This window comes from Salvelinus namaycush, unplaced genomic scaffold (genome assembly GCF_016432855.1).
Source record: "Salvelinus namaycush isolate Seneca unplaced genomic scaffold, SaNama_1.0 Scaffold423, whole genome shotgun sequence".
NCBI classification, from domain to species: domain Eukaryota; kingdom Metazoa; phylum Chordata; class Actinopteri; order Salmoniformes; family Salmonidae; genus Salvelinus; species Salvelinus namaycush.
The window spans coordinates 4,593-31,748 of NW_024061113.1; the positions used below are offsets into that span (position 1 = coordinate 4,593).

At 39.5% G+C, this 27,156-nt stretch overlaps 1 protein-coding gene across 1 annotated transcript; it reads right to left on the reverse strand.

Moving 5' to 3' along the window:
- Positions 1–6,889: 6,889 nt before the first annotated feature.
- On the reverse strand, positions 6,890–11,672 carry LOC120041247 (doublesex- and mab-3-related transcription factor 2-like). The gene is made up of 4 exons (XM_038986185.1): positions 11,313–11,672; positions 10,670–10,772; positions 7,160–8,133; positions 6,890–7,111 (listed from the first exon to the last, which is right to left on the reverse strand). Exons 1-4 carry the CDS (start codon positions 11,670–11,672, stop codon positions 6,890–6,892), a joined length of 1,659 nt encoding a protein of 552 aa, XP_038842113.1.
- Positions 11,673–27,156: the final 15,484 nt, after the last annotated feature.

Genomic DNA, 27,156 nt, shown 5'->3' on the forward strand with positions numbered 1-27,156 from the left:
CCTGGATTCATCTACAGCCCTCTGCTTCATCCAGTCCATTCTCATCCCTCCTGGATCCTTCATCTACAGCCCTCTGCTTCATCCAGTCCATTCTCATACCCTCCTGGATTCATCTACAGCCCTCTGCTTCATCCAGTCCATTCTCATTCCCTCCTGGATCCTCCATCTACAGCCCTCTTCTTCATCCAGTCCATTCTCATTCCCTCCTGGATCCTCCATCTACAGCCCTCTGCTTCATCCAGTCCATTCTCATTCCCTCCTGGATCCTTCATCTACAGCCCTCTTCTTCATCCAGTCCATTCTCATTCCCTCCTGGATCCATCATCTACAGCCCTCTGCTTCATCCAGTCCATTCTCATACCCTCCTGGATCCTCCATCTACAGCCCTCTGCTTCATCCAGTCCATTCTCATTCCCTCCTGGATCCTCCATATACAGCCTTTGGCTTCATCCAGTCCATTCTCATTCCCTCCTGGATCCTCATTCTCACATATATTCCATTTCCTCAAGGAATATTCAAAACCAATTTCAATGTCTGTTCCTTAAACTCGTGAAATGTTGCTAAGAATTAACTAAAATATACGAGATAGGACCAGACTTGAATGCAGCTCCCTAGCATCTCAACAAGCACCAGCTGGTTTAACTATTTCCATTGTACGCGACTCCCTAGCAACTCAACAAGCACAAGCTGCTTGAACTAGTTGCCTTGTACGCAGCTCCTCAACAAGCATCATCTGCAACTCATTGGTAATCAGCCTCCACACCTGTCCTCACTCTCCTTAAATCACCGCTGCCACCCTACGTAAACCTGACCAAACTAACATTCCTCCCCTTTGTTCTGCAGTGCATGTGGCGTTGCACGACACCGTGTGTTAGTAGCCTTATCAAGTTGCATCCCTCTTCTTCACCTCCTATCTGGTATCTCTTACACAGCGTCCTAGTGTGTACATGTAAGTCAGAATATATTCAGTGATAAGAAGTAGAAGCTCAGCTCATTGAGAAGTCAGAATAAAAACCTAGCTTGACCAGTCTTGACTAGTTGACTCTGGAAGGTCATGCATCTTTACACATGCTAATAGCCTCCAAAGCCTTGTCTATTTATTTCATTTGATTGAACCTTTATTTAACTAGGTAAGTCAGTTAAGAACAAATTCTTATTTACAATGACGGCCTACCCCGACCAAACCCGGACGGCTCTGGGCCAATTGTGCGCCGCCCTATGAGACTCCCAATCACGGCCGGATGTGACACAGCCTGGATTGTACTGATATCACGCCCGGTTCAGTTCAGCATTCTACTCTAAACATGTATTTAGTAGGCCTATAACCTAGTTCATACATTAATTAATTGTCTTAATGAGAATGATAAAGTGAATGGAGTCTACATTCATACAATCATCAGTTAAATCAAACTTTTTTAAATGAGTTAACCTTTTTAACTAGGCAAGTCATTTGAAGTGCATTTAAAATTGCAACTTAAAACAAATGAAATGAAAAAACAAGCACGGCAATAAGAGATCAAATGTTATCAAAGAACATAAAACACAAAGGCATCATTAATTAAAGGCCAAGTTAAAGGTGTTATTGATTAAAGGCCAAGTTAAAGGTGTTATTGATTAAAGGCCAAGTTAAAGATATCATTGATTAAAGGCCAAGTTAAAGATATCATTGATTAAAGGCCAAGTTAAAGGTGTTATTGATTAAAGGCCAAGTTAAAGATATCATTGATTAAAGGCCAAGTTAAAGATATCATTGATTAAAGGCCAAGTTAAAGATATCATTGATTAAAGGCCAAGTTAAAGGTATCAGTGATTAAAGGCCAAGTTAAAGATATCATTGATTAAAGGCCAAGTTAAAGGTGTTATTGATTAAAGGCCAAGTTAAAGGTGTCATTGATTAAAGGCCAAGTTAAAGGTGTTATTGATTAAAGGCCAAGTTAAAGGTGTCATTGATTAAAGGCCAAGTTAAAGGTGTTATTGATTAAAGGCCAAGTTAAAGGTGTTATTGATTAAAGGCCAAGTTAAAGGTGTCATTGATTAAAGGCCAAGTTAAAGGTGTTATTGATTAAAGGCCAAGTTAAAGGTGTCATTGATTAAAGGCCAAGTTAAAGGTGTTATTGATTAAAGGCCAAGTTAAAGGTGTCATTGATTAAAGGCCAAGTTAAAGGTGTTATTGATTAAAGGCCAAGTTAAAGGTGTCATTGATTAAAGGCCAAGTTAAAGGTGTTATTGATTAAAGGCCAAGTTAAAGGTGTCATTGATTAAAGGCCAAGTTAAAGGTGTTATTGATTAAAGGCCAAGTTAAAGGTGTTATTGATTAAAGGCCAAGTTAAAGATATCATTGATTAAAGGCCAAGTTAAAGATATCATTGATTAAAGGCCAAGTTAAAGGTGTTATTGATTAAAGGCCAAGTTAAAGGTGTCATTGATTAAAGGCCAAGTTAAAGGTGTTATTGATTAATGGCCAAGTTAAAGGTGTCATTGATTAAAGGCCAAGTTAAAGGTGTTATTGATTAAAGGCCAAGTTAAAGGTGTCATTGATTAAAGGCCAGGTTAAAGGTGTTATTGATTAAAGGCCAAGTTAAAGGTGTCATTGATTAAAGGCCAAGTTAAAGGTGTTATTGATTAAAGGCCAAGTTAAAGGTGTCATTGATTAAAGGCCAAGTTAAAGGTGTTATTGATTAAAGGCCAAGTTAAAGGTGTTATTGATTAAAGGCCAAGTTAAAGGTGTCATTAATTAAAGGCCAAGTTAAAGGTGTTATTGATTAAAGGCCAAGTTAAAGATATCATTGATTAAAGGCCAAGTTAAAGATATCATTGATTAAAGGCCAAGTTAAAGGTGTTATTGATTAAAGGCCAAGTTAAAGGTGTCATTGATTAAAGGCCAAGTTAAAGGTGTCATTGATTAAAGGCCAAGTTAAAGGTGTTATTGATTAAAGGCCAAGTTAAAGGTGTCATTGATTAAAGGCCAAGTTAAAGGTGTCATTGATTAAAGGCCAAGTTAAAGGTGTCATTGATTAAAGGCCAAGTTAAAGGTGTCACTGATTAAAGGCCAAGTTAAAGGTGTTATTGATTAAAGGCCAAGTTAAAGATATCATTGATTAAAGGCCAAGTTAAAGGTGTTATTGATTAAAACTTCTTATGGCTGTAAGGCAAAGTGTTGAGTAGCCAGTGAAATCGTGCCCATTTCAAACGGCCTCCTACTCAAATCTTGCTCGTACAATATGGATATTATTATTCCTTTTGGATAGAAAACACTCTCTAGTTTCTAAAACCGTTGGAATTATTTCTCTGAGTGAAACAGAACTCCTTTGGCAGCACTTTTCCTGACCAGGAAGTAGAATGTCAGAAATATATGCTCTCTTCAACTTCCTGCCTATACATGGTCATGACACGTAGGAGTCTACGTACACTCCATACGCCTTCCTCTGGGTGTCAAGATGATGTGAGAGAAGAAATTTTGTGTTTATCTTGGTCTGGGGTGGAATAAAAGCTATTTCTTTGACGTGACCGTCCACTTCCGGTACTCTGAAGCGCGCGACTTGGAAGTGCGATTGCCTTCTGTTTTGCTGCCGTAATGGATGACTAACATCTCCGGCTCGGATTTTATTTGATACATGTGACCATATCATCGTAATGTATGTTTTTTCAATATAGTTTAATCAGATTATTGACATTTTTTCGGGAGTTTTGCCGTGTTGCGTTCTCTGACTGTGTTTACGTTGGCGAGATCTGTGCCACTCGGCTAGTGCCCATGCTAAATGATGAGGGAAATTTGCCGTTCTGAATCCAAACAACGACTCATCTGGACAAAGGACACCTTGTTCAACATTCTGATGAAAGATCAGCAAAAGTAAGATCCAATTTATGATGTTATTTCATATATCTGTCGTAGTCGCCGGCGCCCAAGTGTTTCTATTGTGCTAAGCTAAGCTAATATAACGCTACATTTTGTTTTCGCTGTAAAACACTTAATAAATCGGAAATATTGTCTGGCATCACAAGATGCCTGTCTTTCATTTACTGTACACTATGTATTTTTCAGAAATGTTTTATGATGAGTAATTAGGTATTTGACGTTGGTGTCTGTAAATATTATGGCTGCTTTCGGTGCAATTTCTGATTGTAGCTGAAATGTAAACTATGATTTATACCTGAAATATGCCAATTTTTCGAACAAAACATATGCTATACATAAATATGTTATCAGACTGTCATCTGATGAAGTTTTTTCTTGGTTAGTGGCTATTTATTTCTTTATTTGGTCGAATTTCTGATAGCTAGTGATGGAGTAAAAAACTGATGGAGTTAGAAAAGTGGTGTCTTTTGCTAACGTGGTTAGCTAATAGATTTACATATTTTGTCTTCCCTGTAAAACATTTTAAAAATCGGACATGTTGGCTTGATTCACAAGATGTGTACCTTTCATATGCTGTATTGGACTTGTTAATGTGTGAAAGTTAAATATTTAAAAAAAAAAATCTTTTGAATTTCACGCCCTGCACTTGAAGTGGCTGTTGTCATATTGATCCCGACTTAGGGCTTGCAGCCCAAACAGGCCAAGTTAAAGGTGTTATTGATTAAAGGCCAAGTTAAAGGTGTTATTGATTAAAGGCCAAGTTAAAGGTGTTATTGATTAAAGGCCAAGTTAAAGGTGTTATTGATTAAAGGCCAAGTTAAAGGTGTTATTGATTAAAGGCCAAGTTAAAGGTGTCACTGATTAAAGGCCAAGTTAAAGGTGTTATTGATTAAAGGCCAAGTTAAAGGTGTTATTGATTAAAGGCCAAGTTAAAGGTGTTATTGATTTAAGGCCAAGCAAAAGGTGTCACTGATGCTGGTTCACAATATAAAGTTCCATATAAAATAGATTATAAAAAGAATGATACACTTTACAAAATAAACACAATGACATCATCAAACATTTTCACTGAATAAAAATATAAACGCAACATGCAATACTTTCAAATATTTTACTGAGTTACAGTTCATTTAAGGAAATCAGTCAACTGAAATGAATGAACTAGGCCCTAATCTATGGATTTCACATGACTGGGAATACACATATGCATCTGTTGGTCACAGATACCTTAAAACAAGTAGGGGTCTGAATAGAAAACCAGTCAGTATCAGGTGTGACCACCATTTGCCTCATGTAGCGCGACTAATCTCCTTCACATAGAGTTGATCAGGCTGTTGACTGTGGCCTGTGGAATGCTGTCCCACTCCTCTTCAATGGCCATGCGAAGTTGCTGGATATTGGCAGAAACTGGAACACGCTGTCGTACACCTCGATCCAGAGCATCCCAAACTTGCTCAATGGGTGATATGTCTGGTGAGTACGCAGGCCATGGAAGAACTGGGACATTTTCAGCTTCCAGGAATTGTGTTCAGATCCTTGCGACATGGGGCCGTACATTATCATGCTGAAACATGAGGTGATGGAGGAGGATGAATGGCACAACAATGGACCTCAGGATCTCGTCACGGTATCTCTGTGATTTCAAATTGCCATGACTAAAATGCAGGCTGGAGACTCATATCTCCCTCACTAGCTTTAAGCACCAGCTGTCATAGCAGCTCACAGTTCACTGCACCTGTAAATAGCCCATCCAACTACCTACCTCATCCCCATACTGTATTTATTTATTTATCTTGCTCCTTTGCACCCCAGTATCTCTACTCGCAAATTCATCTTCTGCACATCTACCATTCCAGTGTTTAATTGCTATATTGTAATTACTTCGCCACCATGGCCTATTTATTGCCTTACCTCCCTTATCCTACATTATTTGCGCACACTGTATATAGACTTTTTCTACTGTATTATTGACTCTATATTTGTTTATTCCATGTGTAAATCTGTGTTGTTGTATGTGTCGAACTGCTTTGCTTTATCTTGGCCACAGTCACAGTTGTAAATGAGAACTTGTTCTCAACTGGCCTATCTGGTTAAATAAAGGTGACATAAAATAAATAACTAAAAATAAAATAGTTTTCTGTTCATATAGAAAACCTCCTCGTATTCGTATATTATTTTACGTTCCGCTCTTGTGACTGTTCACACTTTAAGGCCATAACAATAATTTTTTTAAGTCATAATACATAGGTCATTTAATCAAATCAAATCAAGTTTATTTTATATAGCCCTTCGTACATCAGCTAATATCTCGAAGTGCTGTACAGAAACCCAGCCTTTTAATTGTAACAATAGTGTTAATAAATCAAATGAGTGTTAAGTGATAACTCAATAGGGTTAAATTAAATCAAATGTAATGTTACCACACTATATAATGACAAACCAAACCTAATACAATAGGGGTTGACTCTTTATAAAGTTTATTGACACATTACATGGCAACATTTAAAGTGATACATTTAAATACTCTACACCATAAAGAGATTTACATTTATGCTGGTATGAAATATAACATCCATATAAACATGTTCATTACTGGTTGAAGTGTTTCTGTAGAGTTATTACAACAGCACAGTGTCAGACACATGCATCTAATTGTGTGTGTGTGTGTGTGTGTGTGTGTGTGTGTGTGTGTGTGTGTGTGTGTGTGTGTGTGTGTGTGTGTGTGTGTGTGTGTGTGTGTGTGTGTGTGTGTGTGTGTGTGTGTGTGTGTGTGTGTGTGTGTGCGTGTGTGTGTCTGTGCGTGTGTCTGTGTCTGAGTGGTCGAGTGGTCGTGTGCGTGTGTGTGTGCCCATGTCAAAAACGGATTGTCCACAGGGTAGTTCGGCAAATGGTTGGTCCATCTGTAGACCAGTGGGCCAGTCTAAATTCAGGGTTTGTGCAAAATAGTAATTATTTAGCCGATAACGGAGACCTCAAAGCAGAAAAACGGGCCAAGGTATCACAAATTGCCAGGTAGGTTTTTGGTCCCTGTTATTACTGTGAAGCCCTGTTCATAGCAGGTGACGGTCTCTTCAGAATGGCCTCGACAGAGAAGGACAGGGAATCGCTGGACACCACTTTGGTTCCAGCTGACGTAGCCAGAAACTCCTTGCTGCATCTATCAGAATCTTTGAAACTGTAGAAGTCCTTAGAAGGTCCTTCACGGTACTTTCTGGCTGCTTCCTCCAGCAGTTCTTTACAGTAGGGGCCCCGGAGCTCGACCCCGGCCCCAGTCCCAGCTCTCTCCCCAGCCCCAGCTCCTACCTCAGCCCTAGCCCTCTCTCTCTCTCCAGCCCCGTCCCTAGCCTTCTCACTCAGTGTCTGCTGGATGAGTGAGTGAAAAGAGTTGAGCTTCATGGATAGCGTGTGTTTGGCACTGTCCTTGCTCAGCTTGTTCACGACATGTTCGTGGCTAGGGTGGTAAGGGTGAGGCTGGGAGTGAGGTTGGAGGTGAGGTGTACTAGGGGGGAAGGCCTGTCCGAAGCCTCTCTTCGGCGGGGAGAAGGCTGATCGTTTGCAGTGCCCCCCCTGGGTGAGAGGGGCCTGGGACTGTGCGGGGCAATCCTGCAGCTGGGGTTCAGAACCCTCGGGGAGGCCCGCTGCAAATCTCGAACCCTTCAGCTTGGTGGCCGAGGTGGGGGTGGCGGTTGCCATGGCGTCGAGGTCGGGCGGCAGGCTCTCTGCGGCGGCGGCGGCCATCATTCTGGGCTCCCAAGCCGCACCTGGCTTCATGTTCTGGACAGCCGTGGCGTTGAGCAGGCACTGCTGGTACAGAAGGGAGGGGCCACGCGGCCACACCATAAACCCCCGTGGAGAGGTCAGAGGAGAGGTCAGAGGGTACTGGCGGTAGGTGGTCGCCACGGAGACATTGGAGGAGATGAGCTCCATGTTGCCGGGGCCGGCGGAGTACTGCAGGGAGAGGTCCACACAGCTGGGCGACAGGAAGTGACAGAGGTCCTTGTTGTTGTGGTGAAGCTCCTCCGGGGCGGAGGCCGAGTAGGCCGTCTTGTAGGACTTGTACTCTGCAGCATGGCGGACCAAACTGTTGGGGAAGAGTAGAGAGGCTGTAGCAGCCTGGGAGGGTTCTAGCAGCTCTCTCTCCTTGTACTCTCTCTCCAGCATGACACTCTCCAGCTCTTTGTCAGCAAACGCTCTCCTCTTCCTCATCCTGTCGCTGAGGGGGGGTGGGAGGGGGGGGCTGGCCCCCATGTACGGATCACCCTGCACCGGACGGTACCCTGAGAGGAGACAGGACAGGGAGGAGGTTAGATAACATAGCGATACTATATCGTACTAATATAATACTATACAATTCTAATATAATACTATATAATATGCTATTCTATTTAATTCTGGGCTAGACTTGATGTTTTGGTTCAGCTATGAAGGAACTAGTGAAGTATACTTGATGTGTTAATTGCAGTGAATGAAATGATATCAAGGTTACATTCTGGAGTTAGGCATATTGGATCATCAAGGTTTATCAATAGTTTAGACATTTAACAAATGTCCTTTCATATGTCTGACGCTTGGTTGACCTACACTAGTATACCAGGAAGTATTAATTTTGCTCTTAGACTAAAATATTTATATTTTTTAAATCTACAATTTTATTCTGCCAGCTAACTTTTATTTGAAACCTAGAAAATAAGGATATCATAACAGGTCTGTGCTTACGGAAGTTAAACTGTCCACAGAGCAATGAGGAGGAGGTTTAATTGAAACGGAAAGGGACAGAAATCCAAGAAACACTACAAGAAGGAAAGAGAAGAGAAAGATGAAGCAACATCATTATAACAGAAGAGAAAGATGAAGCAACATCATTATAACAGAGATTATCATGATGTATTAATGGAGGAGAGGAGATGATAGAGATTATCATTATGTATTAATGGAGGAGAGGAGATGATAGAGATTATCATTATGTATTAATGGAGGAGAGGAGATGATAGAGATTATCATTATGTATTAATAGAGGAGAGGAGATGATAGAGATTATCATTATGTATTAATGGAGGAAAGGAGATAGAGATTATCATTATGTATTAATAGAGGAGAAGAGATGATAGAGATTATCATTATGTATTAATAGAGGAGAGGAGATGATAGAGATTATCATTATGTATTAATGGAGGAGAAGAGATGATAGAGATGATAGAGATGATCATTATGTACTAATAGAGGAGAAGAGATGATAGACATGATAGAGATGATCATTATGTATTAATGGAGGAGAGGAGATGATAGAGATGATAGAGATTATCATTATGTATTAATAGAGGAGAGGAGATGATAGAGATTATCATTATGTATTAATGGAGGAGAGGAGATGATAGAGATGATAGAGATTATCATTATGTATTATTGGAGAAGAGGAGATGATAGAGATTATCATTATGTATTAATGGAGGAGAGGAGATAATAGAGATGATAGAGATTATCATTATGTATTAATGGAGGAGAGGAGATGATAGAGATGATCATTATGTATTAATGGAGGAGAGGAGATGATAGAGATGATAGAGATGATCATTATGTATTAATGGAGGAGAGGAGATAGAGATTATCATTATGTATTAATGGAGGAGAAGAGATGATAGAGATGATAGAGATTATCATTATGTATTAATGGAGGAGAGGAGATGATAGAGATTATCATTATGTATTAATGGAGGAGAGGAGATGATAGAGATTATCATTATGTATTAATGGAGGAGAGGAGATGATAGAGATTATCATTATGTATTAATAGAGGAGAGGAGATGATAGAGATTATCATTATGTATTAATGGAGGAGATAATAGAGATGATAGAGATTATCATTATGTATTAATGGAGGAGAGGAGATGATAGAGATGATCATTATGTATTAATGGAGGAGAGGAGATGATAGAGATGATCATTATGTATTAATGGAGGAGAAGAGATGATAGAGATGATAGAGATTATCATTATGTATTAATGGAGGAGAGGAGATGATAGAGATTATCATTATGTATTAATGGAGGAGAGGAGATGATAGAGATTATCATTATGTATTAATAGAGGAGAGGAGATGATAGAGATTATCATTATGTATTAATGGAGGAGATAATAGAGATGATAGAGATTATCATTATGTATTAATGGAGGAGAGGAGATGATAGAGATGATCATTATGTATTAATGGAGGAGAGGAGATGATAGAGATGATAGAGATTATCATTATGTATTAATGGAGGAGAGGAGATGATAGAGATTATCATTATGTATTAATGGAGGAGAGGAGATGATAGAGATGATCATTATGTATTAATACAGGAGAGGAGATGATAGAGATTATCATTATGTATTAATACAGGAGAGGAGATGATAGAGATGATCATTATGTATTAATGGAGGAGAGGAGATGATAGAGATTATCATTATGTATTAATGGAGGAGAGGAGATGATAGAGATTATCATTATGTATTAATGGAGGAGAGGAGATGATAGAGATGATCATTATGTATTAATACAGGAGAGGAGATGATAGAGATTATCATTATGTATTAATGGAGGAGAGGAGATGATAGAGATTATCATTATGTATTAATGGAGGAGAGGAGATGATAAATAGGCTACAACACCAGTTGATTCAGTAACACCATTACCAGTAAAAAGGACATACTGCCTTACTTAACAATATAATAGAATAGGATAGACTAGACTAGAATATAATAGGATAGAATATAATAGGATAGACTAGAATATAATAGGATAGGATAGACTAGAATATAATAGAACCGCCGTACCTTCCAGAATGCTCTTAGCCAGCATGGTTGATGGTCTTATGTGTCTCTGGTAAATAGCTCTTCTCTCCACTGGAATCTGCTTCCCACAAATTCCCTTTTTATCCTGATAAAATTACAGAACAAATTAATTAAATCAAATCATTATTTCAGAGGCCATATTATGGTGTTTTCAAATTATTATTTAATACGAGTCACATTTTTTTTCAAGTAATACCAAGATGTATTTTCATGTACTTATATTTAGTGATGTGAATTTACAATTTAGATGACGGTAAGGTTTCTTGTAAACCCATTCTGAGTTTATCATCCCCACAGGTTACTTTGATTGGTGTGAAAATAAATAAAATAAACTTTATAAACTAAAACTAAACTTGATCATTAAAAATAGTATTTATTACAATGTGCTACTTCTCTCTCAGTCGTATCATTTCAATGCTAAACAGACAAACTAAGGAACATGTCACAATTTGTCTGGTTGGAAGAAAAAAAAGTACAATGAAGAAAATCGAGGTCTACAGTACTGCCAACATTGTTACCCCCCAAAATCCTGGTGAAGTAAGGAGTTTTACACCCTCTCGAATAATCGAAAACACACACACCTTAAAATAGTAATGCATATGATTTTAGGAAGGTCCACACACACCTCTGTAGCTTGTTGTCTCCGTAGTGCCACCTGAGCCGCCATGACCCGCTGTCTCTCCACCACCAGAAGACAGTTGGCACACTGGCAGTCCCTCCAGCGGCAGAACCGCTTATGCCCCTTCAGACACGACACCACGCCGTGGTTCCTGCAGCGGGCACACTTCGGCGTCCGGCTCAGCTTCCTCGGTTCGCAGTTCCCGGGGCTGGTGGTCCCCGGCGGCTTGTCATCTCCCTTGGCCCCCGGCTCGTCGTACCCTGCGCCGGGAAGAGAGGAGCTGTAGTCCGAACGGTCTTGGTCGTCGCTCTCGGTCTCCAGACTCTCCACGTCGATCTCAAACTCCGGACCGGAGATATCCTTCATCATATCTGTCGCCTGTCTCCCGGTGCCTCGTACCTAATGTACTCTTTTCAAGTTCTGACTCACGCGACGGTTGCCTCACTGCAGTCAGTACAATCTGAAATTAAAATAATGATCCCATTTTATATGTCATTATATCATTGCGGGCAACCTCTAAAAGCTCTATAGACTTATGTGTCATACTGTGCGCAAGGGTCTTCATAATATGCTAGTTTAATAAATGGCCAATAAACATATAAATGAGAAATAAACAGAAAGTAACAATTACGTGTAACCCTCCAATCTATGACTTGTCGAAAACGAGTTACATAAATGAGTAAACCCGTTTGACTTACCTCAATGCAGGCTCCTCCAGAACAGAATTAAACTGTCTTGCAACATCCATCCACTCCTTATTGGAGTTTGTCACTAGTCAGTGAGCTCTGAGCTGATGAACTTGTCTGTGTAACAGCATTGACAGACACCGCTGATAATCTGCTGCTTAATTATTGTTCAATACAGAGATGTCCCAACGTGACAAACACAGACGTTGTCCTGAATCGGTCTGTCACTCCGGTGCGCTCCACAGTTTTCTCCGAGGCTCGAGCTGGAGCGCCACCCCTATGAAGTAGTTGGGTGCGCGCGGATTTAATCGTGATTGGCTCGTTTTCAACCCACCGAACCTATTGGCTGTTCCCGACGTTTTCTTTCTCAATGGAAACGTTTGTAACGGAGTGCAGTTACAATCTAAACAGAACGAGGAAATGATTCATCAACATATTGGGGAGAGAGAGAGATATAGGTGGCTTGATATAAGATGGCCTCATGATGTAATGGTGGCCTATACTATAGCCTAGGACTAATTCTATGGTAAGAAGCACTATCAGTTGATACACGGGAAGAACTTTGTCTGACAGAAAATACAACGTGTATAGATATCAGTTTCATTCGCCTTTTGATGAACTAGTATTGTTTTTGGGGGAGAAATCACAATTAGGCCCTATTCAATTCTAAATTAGTCAACAGCATTTAGGCTTTCATACAATAATAGGCCTATAGTATTTTTTAGCTGTTGGGCTTTTAGTTGGTTATCGTCTATAATATGCATTAATTTTTTATATATATATTTTTTTATATTTGTTTGGACCTCTAATAATGCTATTCAAATTTGCAGGTAAAGACAAAAAATGGCTTTTCATTTGTATTCATTTAGATAACAACATATTGAGAATTTGAAGATCTAGTTACTATTAAAATATTACTCAAAATAATTCTCAATAATATTATAATCAGCTGCAAGATATGACTAAACTATCCCTGCATTTTGTACAAGATAGAATGTACTTATTGTCATGCAGCATCTTTATTTTAGATGATAAAATCTTGGTTCTCAAATAATTGTATTACATTCTTATAGGCCTAACATGTTTTATTAAAGCACCGACAGGCCTACTACAGCTGCTATTGAGGTGCCTATAAACTGGGAAGTTAGCCGGTAGCCTAGTTGGTTGTTACATTACCTAATCACCTCCCAGTCAGTGTGAGCAGCTGGAGTTAGTGAGACAAAGTGACACAGTACAGATTGGGCTGATTAGAAAGTTGACACAACAAACGCCTCTGTGAAAACACATTGTCAGCATGCGGGACTAGATAATACAAAACACAACTCTCACTGCGTGCCTGCCCCGACCGACAGACCGACAGACCGACAGACTGACAGACCGGGGAGTTAGTTATGATACACATACTGCGACATGAAAAGAAATCTCCAGAATGTCAGCTATAGATCAACAGACTGGTGTTTCAATAAGTGCGATGTAAATGTGACATCCTAGGAATGTAGAGGTTATCCCCTTGACAACCAATAGGTTAGGGAGCCGTGCAGCGTAAAGTGACACCGGACAATAGGAACAATGTTGACCGGGCCAGAAGAGCTTTCTGTTTGTCTTAACCACGGGAGAGAAGACTCATTCGGAGATCGATTTTACGTGTGTTTCAGACGCTTCTGTTGTAGACCAATACATTTGATTAATTGCGATTTTATTTTGAGGAACCATATATGTTGAAGCCGTTTCCTTCAATTTGGTGTAGCCATGAATACAAAAAGTAAAGGAAACAAACATGTGTCCCTGAACAAGGCAGTTAACCCACTGTTCCTAGGCCGTCATTGTAAATAACAATTTGTTCTTAACTGACTTGCCTAGTTAAATAAAGAATGTAATAATGAACATGTTGAGTCGGTCGTTAAAATAGGGGGTTGTTCAAATACATGGCAGCTTTTCAGAACATGTTGAGTTGGTCCACAGTAGGACTACGGCCATATGCAAGACACGTTTCTCAATCTTTTCCACAATGAGGTTCCTTTGAAAAATATTAGATGATACACAACCTATCCAGGCATATAAGGAATTGCATTATATAAGGCTATTCCCTTTTGCGCGTTGTCTAAAATGTTGCAAAAATAATTCAACAACAAAAAACTTGATGAAATAGTCTGTACCAGCTGGATGATACTAAATTCATTTTTTCATAAAGATGAATTGTTCTCTGGACATTAGCAGTTGTCGTAGGTTATTGACTACACAACTATAAAACACAATCACACTGTACTACACTACGATAAAACACAATCATACTTTTAGGCTTATGCATAATAAATTATCTGATTCATTAAAACTGTGCAAATTTGCTTGAATAATTTATCTGAAAGAGCTGATGGGAAATATTCGTTTGCCATTATTTATTTTTTTATAACATTTTATTTAACCTTTATTTAACTAGGCAAGTCAGTTAAGAACAAATTCTTATGTACAATTTACAAATTTACAATTTGTGAAATACAACATGTATTTCATAATTATTTAAATTGAGTGTGTTTTGGGAAATAGGTCAAATTAGGCGTAGGCCTACATGAGAACTGAGAGGAAGAATTTGATATGAAGTGACCATGGCCTAGCCTACTAATTCCAATGTAACACTTTAGCTGTCAGAGTGTATAAGCATTTCGCTACAACCGCAATAACAACTGCTAAATATGTATATGTGACAAATACAATTTGATTTGATAACTTAATTTGTTAACCAGTTTTCAATTGTTGCGACCGGCACTTCCCAGATCATGCATACAGGTCTCTTTCCCAACATGTGGTGAAGCGGTTAAAGGGCTGTGCTGGGCCAGCTATGCAGGTGCAGCTCGCCACTCTCTCCTCATCTTTAATTTATTATCGGGGTTATGACCGCCTCTACCGTGGCGCTCAGGGTAGCCTTTTGGGGCACCCCACCTCGTGGCAAAACATTTCAGTGCCCCCTCGGTTGACTGCTGAGAGAAAAATGTAAGTTCGAAACATTTTACACCGTAAGACTTTTCTGTCATTTCAACAGTAAAACACGGTAGAATGTACAGTACATTTAATTGTGTTATACATGTAGATTGCACTGCATTATGGGTAGAATTATGAAACATACTGTTATTAACTATAATTAGAAGCCTCCTTTAAAAATCACTCAAATATGGTTTGTTAACGCTTCATTTTAAGGGGTCCTTATTACAATGTATTTACATCTGTAAATACACTGTAACAAGTATTGAAATGAATTGTAGTACTTCATTGTTACACAGTAGTAACAACACGTAACTGATGGTAATTGCAGTCTGTAATTACAGGAGTGTAACAATGCATGCTTGTTACAAATGTTAAAGTTTCTGATAGCATCCCAACGTCACCCTATTTCAGCCTGCACAATGATAAGTGCCAATTGAAAACAGACCACCTCATTGTCACAACTCTGCAATAAAGATCTGGAGTCTGATGCCCAGGCCCAATGGCAAAAAAACGGGTTCACAAACGGCATAAAAAACAAACTTTAAATGGTTAAATAATTTAGGCCTAACTGTGCATTTGACAATGGATCATTAACTTTAACCATCAATTACAATTTTTTTGACTCATTAATAAACAGCTATGGCTAAAATTGAGAGTAATTTGTGCTTGCCAAATTGTAAACCTATTAATCTTGGTTGAATAATGTTTTATAAATGCACTTAAAATGGTCATAAAACAAACTCTAATTCCATCATTAAACCTTGCAAGGGTTTCACTGTTGAGGAACATTCTCACTTTTGGATGGGATGGCAATTATTTATTTTTCCCAGGAATTATTAAGGCATCATGTCAAGATCTGCCCATCTGTGCAACACAATGAAAATAATGAGGACATCGAATGTGCCCACATGTTGACACTGACATCATGTAACAGTGCACAAAGAATGGGGTCGAGAAGGGCAGTGTGCAAAATCCAGACATGAAAAATTGCCGCAAAAGAAACAAACTGTTATAGGTCAAAACATCAACACCGGAGAAAGAAAATACGTTTTCCATGAAATTTGTTTTGCTTTTTTGGATACATGAATTCTGCTGAACGATTTAGCATAGGCAGTTAGCTAGCGTTTGCAACCTAGCTAGCCTAGTGTTGGCTAGCTAACTGTAGCTAGCTAGCAAACTTTAGCTGGCCTTTTTGTTGCATCTACACGCAATTTAGTTACCATCTAGATTTAATCTGTTGATTTTCTGGGAGGGATTAGCTAGCACTTTTAGCTATTTACTTTTCGAATCTTGAATAGCTAACGTAAACTCACCCCATTCCGTACAAATGTGCGTAACCGCGACATTCAAACGAGGCTACAAAGAAATCTAATGGGACTGTAGCGACTGTGTTGACTTCAAAATCGGGGGTGTGAACTAGGCTTCTATTCAAGCGTTGATCGACATGGTAATGGCTCTATAGTATTGGAGAAAAGTTGAAAAAACTGACCCTCCGTTACATCTTGATGTGTCAAATCTTGTCATGCATAAAGCAACTATTTCTGTCTTACAATCTCTCTCCACCAGGTGTAGCACTTCTCTCATCGTTTAAAAACAAGAAATGGACACTGACGGGGGTAAGGGGGGATACCTAGTCATTATATCTCACTGATCATCCCCAAAGCCAACACCTCATTTGGCCGCCTTTCCTTCCAGTTCTCTGCTGCCTGTGACTGGAACGAATTGCAAAAATCGCTGAAGTTGGAGACTTTTATTTCCCTCACCAACTTTAAACATCTGCTATCTGAGCAGCTAACCGATCGCTGCAGCTGTACATAGTCCATCTGTAAACAGCCCACCCAATTTACCTACCTCATCCCCTTACTGTTTTATTTATGTACTTTTCTGCTCTTTTGCACACCAGTATCTCTACTTGCACATGATCATCTGATGATTTATCACTCCAGTGTTAATCTGCTAAATTGTAATTATTCGTTCCTATGGCCTATTTATTGCCTACCTCATGCCTTTTGCACACAATGTATATAGACTCATTTCTTCCCCCTACTGTGTTATTGACTTGTTTATTGTTTATCCCATGTGTAACTCTGTGTTGTTGTCTGTTCACACTGCTTTGCTTTATCTTGGCCAGGTCGCAGTTGTAAATGAGAACGTGTTCTCAACTAGCCTACCTGGTTAAATAAAGGTGAAATAAAAAAATAATTAAAAAAAATCATCATCATTGCATGCGATCATCATTCTCAAAGCCGCTGTTTACTTCTAAGATCCCTTTAGCACCGCCCTAAAACCCCCATTCAAATTCGACACAAACCTTCAAATAGGTAATGACACATTATATAAACTCTTTATAGTGTTTTATTTACATTTTAGAAGCGATAAGGTGATAAGTTGGACAGATCGAGTGAAAAAAGCAATTTTCCCACACGACATCTGTCCTTCTCACTATCACGCATTAGTTTCGCTTCCCCACCCGCCATTTTTTAAAAGACCCGACAGGGCTCATTGCCTGCTTGAATTATTCAGAAACGGGCAGTGTTTAGGTCATGTAATTGATTTTGTTGGAAAGGGGAGAAATTGTGCTTTACAATGGTATTGACATTACAGTTGATCTGGAAGAATTACGTTTTTGGGGTGCTAAAATAAGGGCAATTGTACGGACCAAGGCGATGTACGAGTTTACGTGAGTTTACGTTATTTAGCTACCTAAAGCTGGCAAATATGCTATCGTCACTTCTCGCTAGCTAACTAGCTACATAACTTTAGCTGGCCTCGATGGTGTTATCTTCCCTGAACCTTGTTCTCAGGGTATCAGTACCCCAAGGGTATTACGTGAGACACACCCAGCATGTTAACGTTAGGTCGCTAGCTAGCTACTTGTGTTAACACAAGCACTATTGTTGCTAGCTGGATAACACAACATCTAGCTAGGTAGCTAGCTAGGCCTAGCTAGCTATATTAATAAACTATAGAACTCTTGATGATGATAACTAACAGTAATGTAATGAGTGTCTATGCTAAATAGTCCTACATTCTTTTTCTCTACCACAGATTCCCACAAGGTCTCTGACTCCAGGATGAGAAGATGCTTACAGGAAAGACACGGATGAAGACAGACTCAGAGACAGATTGTCCATTTCCATTTTTAATATTAAAAAGGGAAGAAAAAAACAATCCCATTTTCTAAATTAGTCATCTAAGGTATTTACCGTACTATAGATTACAGATTTAAGTCACCACTCGAATAGTTATTTCATGTTATTGACTAGGCCTATGCAGTGCATTCAGAAAGTATTCAGACCCCTTGCCTTTTTCAACATTTTGTTACGTTACAGCCTTATTCTAAAATGGATTATTAAAAAAACTCAACAACCTACACAAAATGCCCCATAATGACATCACAATACCCCATAATGACAAAGCAAAAATAGATTTTTAGAAAATGTATTAAAAATAAAAGCTGAAATATTACATTTACATAAGTATCCAGACCCTTTACTCAGTACTTTGTTGAAGCACCTTTGGCAACGATTACAGCCTAATGTCTTCTTGGGTATGACGCTACAAGCTTGGCACACCTGTATTTGGGGAGTTTCTCCAATTCTTCTCTGCAGATCCTCTCAAGCTCCCTACAAGTCGGATGGGGAGCGTCGCTGCACAGCTATTTTTACGATTCTCCAGAGATGTTCGATCGGGTTCAAGTCCGGGCTCTGGCTGGGCCACTCAAGGACATTCAGAGACTTGTCCTGAAGCCACTCCTGTGTTATCCTGGCTGGGAGCTTAGGGTTGTTGTCCTGTTGGAAAGACAACCTTCACCCCAATCTGAGGTATTGAGCACTCTGGAGCAGGTTTCCATCAAGAATCAGTCAGTCAGTCAGTATATCTGGTCTGTTGTTATATGGTAGACCCCAGTCAGTCAGTATGTCTGGTCTGTAATTATATGGTAGACTCCAGTCAGTCAGTAAATCGGGTCTGTTATTATATGGTAGACCCCAGTCAGTCAGTATATCTGGTCTGTTATTCTATGGTAAACCCCAGTCAGTATATCTAGTCTGTTATTATATGGTAGACCCCAGTCAGTCAGTATATCTGGTCTGTTATTATATGGTAGACCCCAGTCAGTCAGTATATCTGGTCTGTTGTTATATGGTAGACCCCAGTCAGTCAGTATATCTGGTCTGTTATTATATGGTAGACCCCAGTCAGTATATCTGGTCTGTTATTATATGGTAGACCCCAGTCAGTCAGTATATCTGGTCTGTTATTATATGGTAGACCCCAGCCAGTCAGTATATCTGGTCTGTTATTATATGGTAGACCCCAGTCAGTCATTATATCTGGTCTGTTATTATATGGTAGACTCCAGTCAGTCAGTATATCTGGTCTGTTATTATATGGTAGACCCCAGTCAGTATATCTAGTCTGTTATTATATGGTAGACCCCAGTCAGTCAGTATATCTAGTCTGTTATTATATGGTAAACCCCAGTCAGTCAGTATATCTAGTCTGTTATTATATGGTAGACCCCAGTCAGTATATCTAGTCTGTTGTTATATGGTAGACCCCAGTCAGTATATCTGGTCTGTTATTATATGGTAGACCCCAGTCAGTATATCTGGTCTGTTATTATATGGTAGACCCCAGTCAGTCAGTATATCTAGTCTGTTATTATATGGTAGACCCCAGTCAGTATATCTGGTCTGTTATTATATGGTAGACCCCAGTCAGTATATCTAGTCTGTTGTTATATGGTAGACCCCAGTCAGTCAGTATATCTGGTCTGTTATTATATGGTAGACCCCAGTCAGTATATCTGGTCTGTTATTATATGGTAGACCCCAGTCAGTCATTATATCTAGTCTGTTATTATATGGTAGACCCCAGTCAGTATATCTGGTCTGTTATTATATGGTAGACCCCAGTCAGTATATCTAGTCTGTTGTTATATGGTAGACCCCAGTCAGTCAGTATATCTAGTCTGTTATTATATGGTAAACCCCAGTCAGTCAGTATATCTAGTCTGTTATTATATGGTAGACCCCAGTCAGTATATCTAGTCTGTTATTATATGGTAGACCCCAGTCAGTCATTATATCTGGTCTGTTATTATATGGTAAACCCCAGTCAGTATATCTGGTCTGTTATTATATGGTAGACCCCAGTCAGTATATCTAGTCTGTTATTATATGGTAAACCCCAGTCAGTATATCTAGTCTGTTATTATATGGTAGACCCCAGTCAGTATATCTGGTCTGTTATTATATGGTAGACCCCAGTCAGTATATCTAGTCTGTTATTATATGGTAGACCCCAGTCAGTATATCTAGTCTGTTATTATATGGTAGACCCCAGTCAGTATATCTAGTCTGTTATTATATGGTAGACCCCAGTCAGTCAGTATATCTGGTCTGTTATTATATGGTAGACCCCAGTCAGTATATCTGGTCTGTTATTATATGGTAGACCCCAGTCAGTATATCTGGTCTGTTATTATATGGTAGACCCCAGTCAGTATATCTGGTCTGTTATTATATGGTAGACCCCAGTCAGTATATCTAGTCTGTTATTATATGGTAGACCCCAGTCAGTCAGTATATCTGGTCTGTTATTATATGGTAGACCCCAGTCAGTCAGTATATCTGGTCTGTTATTATATGGTAGACCCCAGTCAGTATATCTAGTCTGTTATTATATGGTAGACCCCAGTCAGTCAGTATATCTGGTCTGTTATTATATGGTAGACCCCAGTCAGTCAGTATATCTGGTCTGTTGTTATATGGTAGACCCCAGTCAGTCAGTATATCTAGTCTGTTATTATATGGTAGACCCCAGTCAGTATATCTGGTCTGTTATTATATGGTAGACCCCAGTCAGTATATCTGGTCTGTTATTATATGGTAGACTCCAGTCAGTATATCTGGTCTGTTATTGTATGGTAGACCCCAGTCAGTATATCTGGTCTGTTATTATATGGTAGACCCCAGTCAGTATATCTAGTCTGTTATTATATGGTAGACCCCAGTCAGTCAGTATATCTGGTCTGTTATTGTATGGTAGACCCCAGCCAGTCAGTATATCTGGTCTGTTATTATATGGTAGACCCCAGTCAGTATATCTGGTCTGTTATTATATGGTAGACCCCAGTCAGTCAGTATATCTGGTCTGTTATTATATGGTAGACTCCAGTCAGTCAATATATCTAGTCTGTTATTATATGGTAGACCCCAGTCAGTCAGTATATCTGGTCTGTTATTATATGGTAGACCCCAGTCAGTATATCTGGTCTGTTATTGTATGGTAGACTCCAGTCAGTATATCTGGTCTGTTATTGTATGGTAGACTCCAGTCAGTATATCTGGTCTGTTATTGTATGGTAGACCCCAGTCAGTCAGTATATCTGGTCTGTTATTATATGGTAGACCCCAGTCAGTATATCTGGTCTGTTATTATATGGTAGACTCCAGTCAGTCAGTATATCTGGTCTGTTATTATATGGTAGACCCCAGTCAGTCAGTATATCTAGTCTGTTATTATATGGTAAACCCCAGTCAGTCATTATATCTGGTCTGTTATTATATGGTAGACCCCAGTCAGTATATCTGGTCTGTTATTATATGGTAGACCCCAGTCAGTATATCTGGTCTGTTGTTATATGGTAGACCCCAGTCAGTCAATATATCTAGTCTGTTATTATATGGTAGACCCCAGTCAGTCAGTATATCTAGTCTGTTATTATATGGTAGACCCCAGTAAGTCAGTATATCTGGTCTGTTATTATATGGTAGACCCCAGTCAGTATATCTGGTCTGTTATTGTATGTTAGACCCCAGTCAGTCAGTATATCTGGTCTGTTATTATATGGTAGACCCCAGTCAGTATATCTAGTCTGTTGTTATATGGTAGACCCCAGTCAGTCAGTATATCTGGTCTGTTATTATATGGTAGACCCCAGTCAGTCAGTATATCTAGTCTGTTATTATATGGTAGACCCCAGTCAGTCAGTATATCTGGTCTGTTATTATATGGTAGACCCCAGTCAGTATATCTGGTCTGTTATTATATGGTAGACCCCAGTCAGTATATCTAGTCTGTTATTATATGGTAGACTCCAGTCAGTATATCTGGTCTGTTGTTATATGGTAGACCCCAGTCAGTCAGTATATCTGGTCTGTTATTATATGGTAGACCCCAGTAAGTCAGTATATCTGGTCTGTTATTATATGGTAGACCCCAGTCAGTATATCTGGTCTGTTATTATATGGTAGACTCCAGTCAGTCAGTATATCTAGTCTGTTATTATATGGTAGACTCCAGTCAGTATATCTGGTCTGTTGTTATATGGTAGACCCCAGTCAGTCAGTATATCTGGTCTGTGATTATATGGTAGACCCCAGTCAGTCAGTATATCTGGTCTGTTATTATATGGTAGACCCCAGTCAGTCAATATATCTAGTCTGTTGTTATATGGTAGACCCCAGTCAGTCAGTATATCTGGTCTGTTATTATATGGTAGACCCCAGTCAGTCAGTATATCTAGTCTGTTATTATATGGTAGACCCCAGTCAGTCAGTATATGGGATTGTTATTATATGGTAGACCCCAGTCAGTATATCTGGTCTGTTATTATATGGTAAACCCCAGTCAGTCAGTATATCTGGTCTGTTATTATATGGTAGACCCCAGTCAGTATATCTGGTCTGTTATTATATGGTAGACCCCAGTCAGTATATCTAGTCTGTTATTATATGGTAGACCCAGGTCAGTATATCTGGTCTGTTGTTATATGGTAGACCCCAGTCAGTCAGTATATCTGGTCTGTTATTATATGGTAGACCCCAGTCAGTATATCTGGTCTGTTGTTATATGGTAGACCCCAGTCAGTCAGTATATCTAGTCTGTTATTATATGGTAGACCCCAGTCAGTCAGTATATCTGGTCTGTTATTATATGGTAAACCCCAGTCAGTATATCTGGTCTGTTATTATATGGTAGACCCCAGTCAGTCAGTATATCTGGTCTGTTGTTATATGGTAGACCCCAGTCAGTCAATATATCTAGTCTGTTATTATATGGTAGACCCCAGTCAGTCAGTATATCTGGTCTGTTGTTATATGGTAGACCCCAGTCAGTCAATATATCTAGTCTGTTATTATATGGTAGACCCCAGTCAGTCAGTATATCTGGTCTGTTGTTATATGGTAGACCCCAGTCAGTCAGTATATCTAGTCTGTTATTATATGGTAGACCCCAGTCAGTATATCTGGTCTGTTATTATATGGTAGACCCCAGTCAGTCAGTATATCTAGTCTGTTATTATATGGTAGACCCCAGTCAGTATATCTGGTCTGTTATTGTATGGTAGACCCCAGTCAGTCAGTATATCTAGTCTGTTATTATATGGTAGACCCCAGTCAGTCAGTATATCTAGTCTGTTATTATATGGTAGACCCCAGTCAGTCAGTATATCTAGTCTGTTATTATATGGTAGACCCCAGTCAGTATATCTAGTCTGTTATTATATGGTAGACCCCAGTCAGTCAGTATATCTAGTCTGTTATTATATGGTAGACCCCAGTCAGTATATCTAGTCTGTTATTATATGGTAGACCCCAGTCAGTATATCTAGTCTGTTATTATATGGTAGACCCCAGTCAGTCAGTATATCTAGTCTGTTGTTATATGGTAAACCCCAGTCAGTATATCTGGTCTGTTATTATATGGTAGACTCCAGTCAGTCAGTATATCTGGTCTGTTATTATATGGTAGACCCCAGTCAGTATATCTGGTCTGTTATTATATGGTAGACCCCAGTCAGTCAGTATATCTGGTCTGTTATTATATGGTAGACCCCAGTCAGTCAGTATATCTAGTCTGTTATTGTATGGTAGACTCCAGTCAGTATATCTGGTCTGTTATTATATGGTAGACCCCAGTCAGTATATCTGGTCTGTTATTATATGGTAGACCCAGGTCAGTATATCTAGTCTGTTATTATATGGTAGACCCCAGTCAGTCAGTATATCTGGTCTGTTATTATAAACTCATCCAAGTTTCCCCAGATGGCACACTTTTTGTGGTACTAGCAACAACATTGACTGGAGTTTAGGAGGAGTTTTCATTTACAAGTAGGTAATTAGAGCCTATTAATCCTCCAATCTTCGTAATCTCAGACACGCAGAGCATCTGTCCACAAGAGATTACAACCTTGTGACAGTTATTACTGAATCAGATGCAGCTGCTAAGAAACTAAACGCTAAATTGGTGAATTTAGTGGAAACTTGCCCATTTGTAACAAGCATTTGTTGTTCCACCTCTGTAATTCCACCTCTGTAATTCCACCTCTGTAATTCCACCTCTGTAATTCCAGACTAAAATTACCACCAGTTACATTTTAATCCAGCATAACTATGAGTTATTACAATTAAATACAATGAATACTTATTGCATACTTAATTACACTGACTAACCAGGACCCCATAAAAGTGATACCTAATGTTTCTCTACAGTAACAGCTTCTGCCTGTTGTAGATTCAAAATATCATTTTCAGGCACCAACGTCATGCTGCTCGGTGAGACACATGAACCTCAGACTATTTGAATAAATATCTTCTTGAAGCGGCTGTGAAGTAGAATATTTTCAGCGGCTGCCTGGTAGGTAACTTGACTTCTTTATAAGTATCTTTATTGCCAACGTTGAATTACTACATGTTTTCTTAGCTAACAATACTTAGCTGAAGTTGACACAAGCCATTTCAAGCAGCTTTAAATTGCTCATAAATATCTCACTGTACGACCTAGAAAAACATTGATAGGCCACATTACCAGTAAAATCCTTGGGAGCGCAAGAATGGCAACAACACAGAGCATGAATGGCAACAACACAGAGCATGAATGGCAACAACGCAGAGCATGAATGGCAACAACACAGAGCATGAATGGCAACAACACAGAGCATGAATGGCAACAACACAGAGCATGAATGGCAACAACACAGAGCATGAATGGCAACAACACAGAGCATGAATGGCAACAACGCAGAGCATGAATGGCAACAACGCAGAGCATGAATGGCAACAACACAGAGCATGAACAGCAACAACACAGAGCATGAATGGCAACAACACAGAGCATGAATGGCAACAACACAGAGCATGAATGGCAACAACACAGAGCATGAATGGCAACAACACAGAGCATGAACAGCAACAACACAGAGCATGAACGGCAACAACACAGAGCATGAATGGCAACAACACAGAGCATGAATGGCAACAACACAGAGCATGAATGGCAACAACACAGAGCATGAACAGCAACAACACAGAGCATGAATGGCAACAACACAGAGCATGAATGGCAACAACACAGAGCATGAACGGCAACAACACAGAGCATGAATGGCAACAACACAGAGCATGAACAGCAACAACACAGAGCATGAATGGCAACAACACAGAGCATGAATGGCAACAACACAGAGCATGAATGGCAACAACACAGAGCATGAATGGTAACAACACAGAGCATGAATGGCAACAACGCAGAGCATGAATGGCAACAACACAGAGCATGAATGGTAACAACGCAGAGCATGAATGGCAACAACGCAGAGCATGAATGGCAACAACACAGAGCATGAACAGCAACAACACAGAGCATGAATGGCAACAACACAGAGCATGAATGGCAACAACACAGAGCATGAATGGTAACAACGCAGAGCATGAATGGCAATAACACAGAGCATGAATGGCAACAACACAGAGCATGAATGGCAACAACACGAAGCGAGGCGGCCATCTCTGTCGGCGCCGGACTTGCTGGATGTAGTGTTGTGTTGTCTCTTGTCGTGATGTGTGTTTTGTCCTATATTTATATTGAATTGAATTATTTTTTTAAATCCCAGGTCCCGTCCCCGCAGGAGGCCTTTTACCTTTTGTTAGGCCGCCATTGTAAATGAGAATTTGTTCTTAACTTCTTCGGGGTAGGGGGCAGCATTCGGAAGTTTGGATGACTGAGGTGTCCAAAGTAAACTGCCTGTTACTCAGGCCCAGAAGCTAGGATATGCATATAGTAGTATTGGATAGAAAACACTCTAAAGTTTCCAAAACTGTTAAATTTAGTCTGTGAGTATAACAGAACTGATATAGCAGGCGAAAACCTGAGGAGTATCCATCGGGAAATTGTAGTTTTGAGCTCACCACTCATTCAAATGGCTGTCTATGGGAATATCAAAGGAATACCTCCCAGATTGCAGTTCCTAGGGCTTCCAGTAGATGTCAACAGTCTTTAGAATGACTTTCAGGCTTGTTTTTTGAAAAATTTGCTAGAATTTGTAGATTTTCTAGGTGGCTCCCATTACGGCCGTAGTGTTGTGGTGCGCGTCGGTGATGGCGCGCACTTCGTTATTTATCTCCGGTAATGAACATACTATTCTCCGTCTTAAATTATATAGTTTATTTACATATTAGGGTGCCTGAGGATTGATTAGAAACGTTGTTTGACTTGTTTGGACGAAGTTTATTTTTCCCAAACTTTCGGGATTCATTTGTATGCATTTTGAACGAGGGAAACCGGTGGATTACTGAGTCAAGCGCGCCAAATAAACTGACTTTTTTGGGATATAAAGAAGGACTTTATCGAACAAAATGACCATTTGTTATGTAGCTGGGACCCTTGGGATTGCAAACAGAGGAAGATCTTCAAAGGTAAGTGATTTATTTTATCGCTATTTCTGACTTTCGTGACGCCTCTGCTTGTTTGGAAAATGTTTGTAATGCTTTGGTATGCGGGGCGCTGTCCTCAAATAATCGCATGGTATGCTTCCGCCGTAAAGCTTTTTTGAAATCTGACAAAGCGGCTGGATTAACAAGAAGTTAAGCTTTTAACTGATGTATAACACTTGTATTTTCATGAATGTTTAACTTCTCTAGGATAGGGGGCGACATTTTCACTTTTGGATGAATTGGTGCCCAAATTGAACGGCCTCGTACTCTGTCCTAGATCATATGATATGCATATTATTATTACTATTACTATTGGATAGAAAACACTCTGAAGTTTCTAAAACTGTTTGAATTATATCTGTGAGTAAAACAGAACTCATATGGCAGGCAAACTTCCAAACAGGAAGTGAAAATTCTGAAATGGGTCGCTGTGAAAGTCATCGCCTATTCAATTCTCCTATA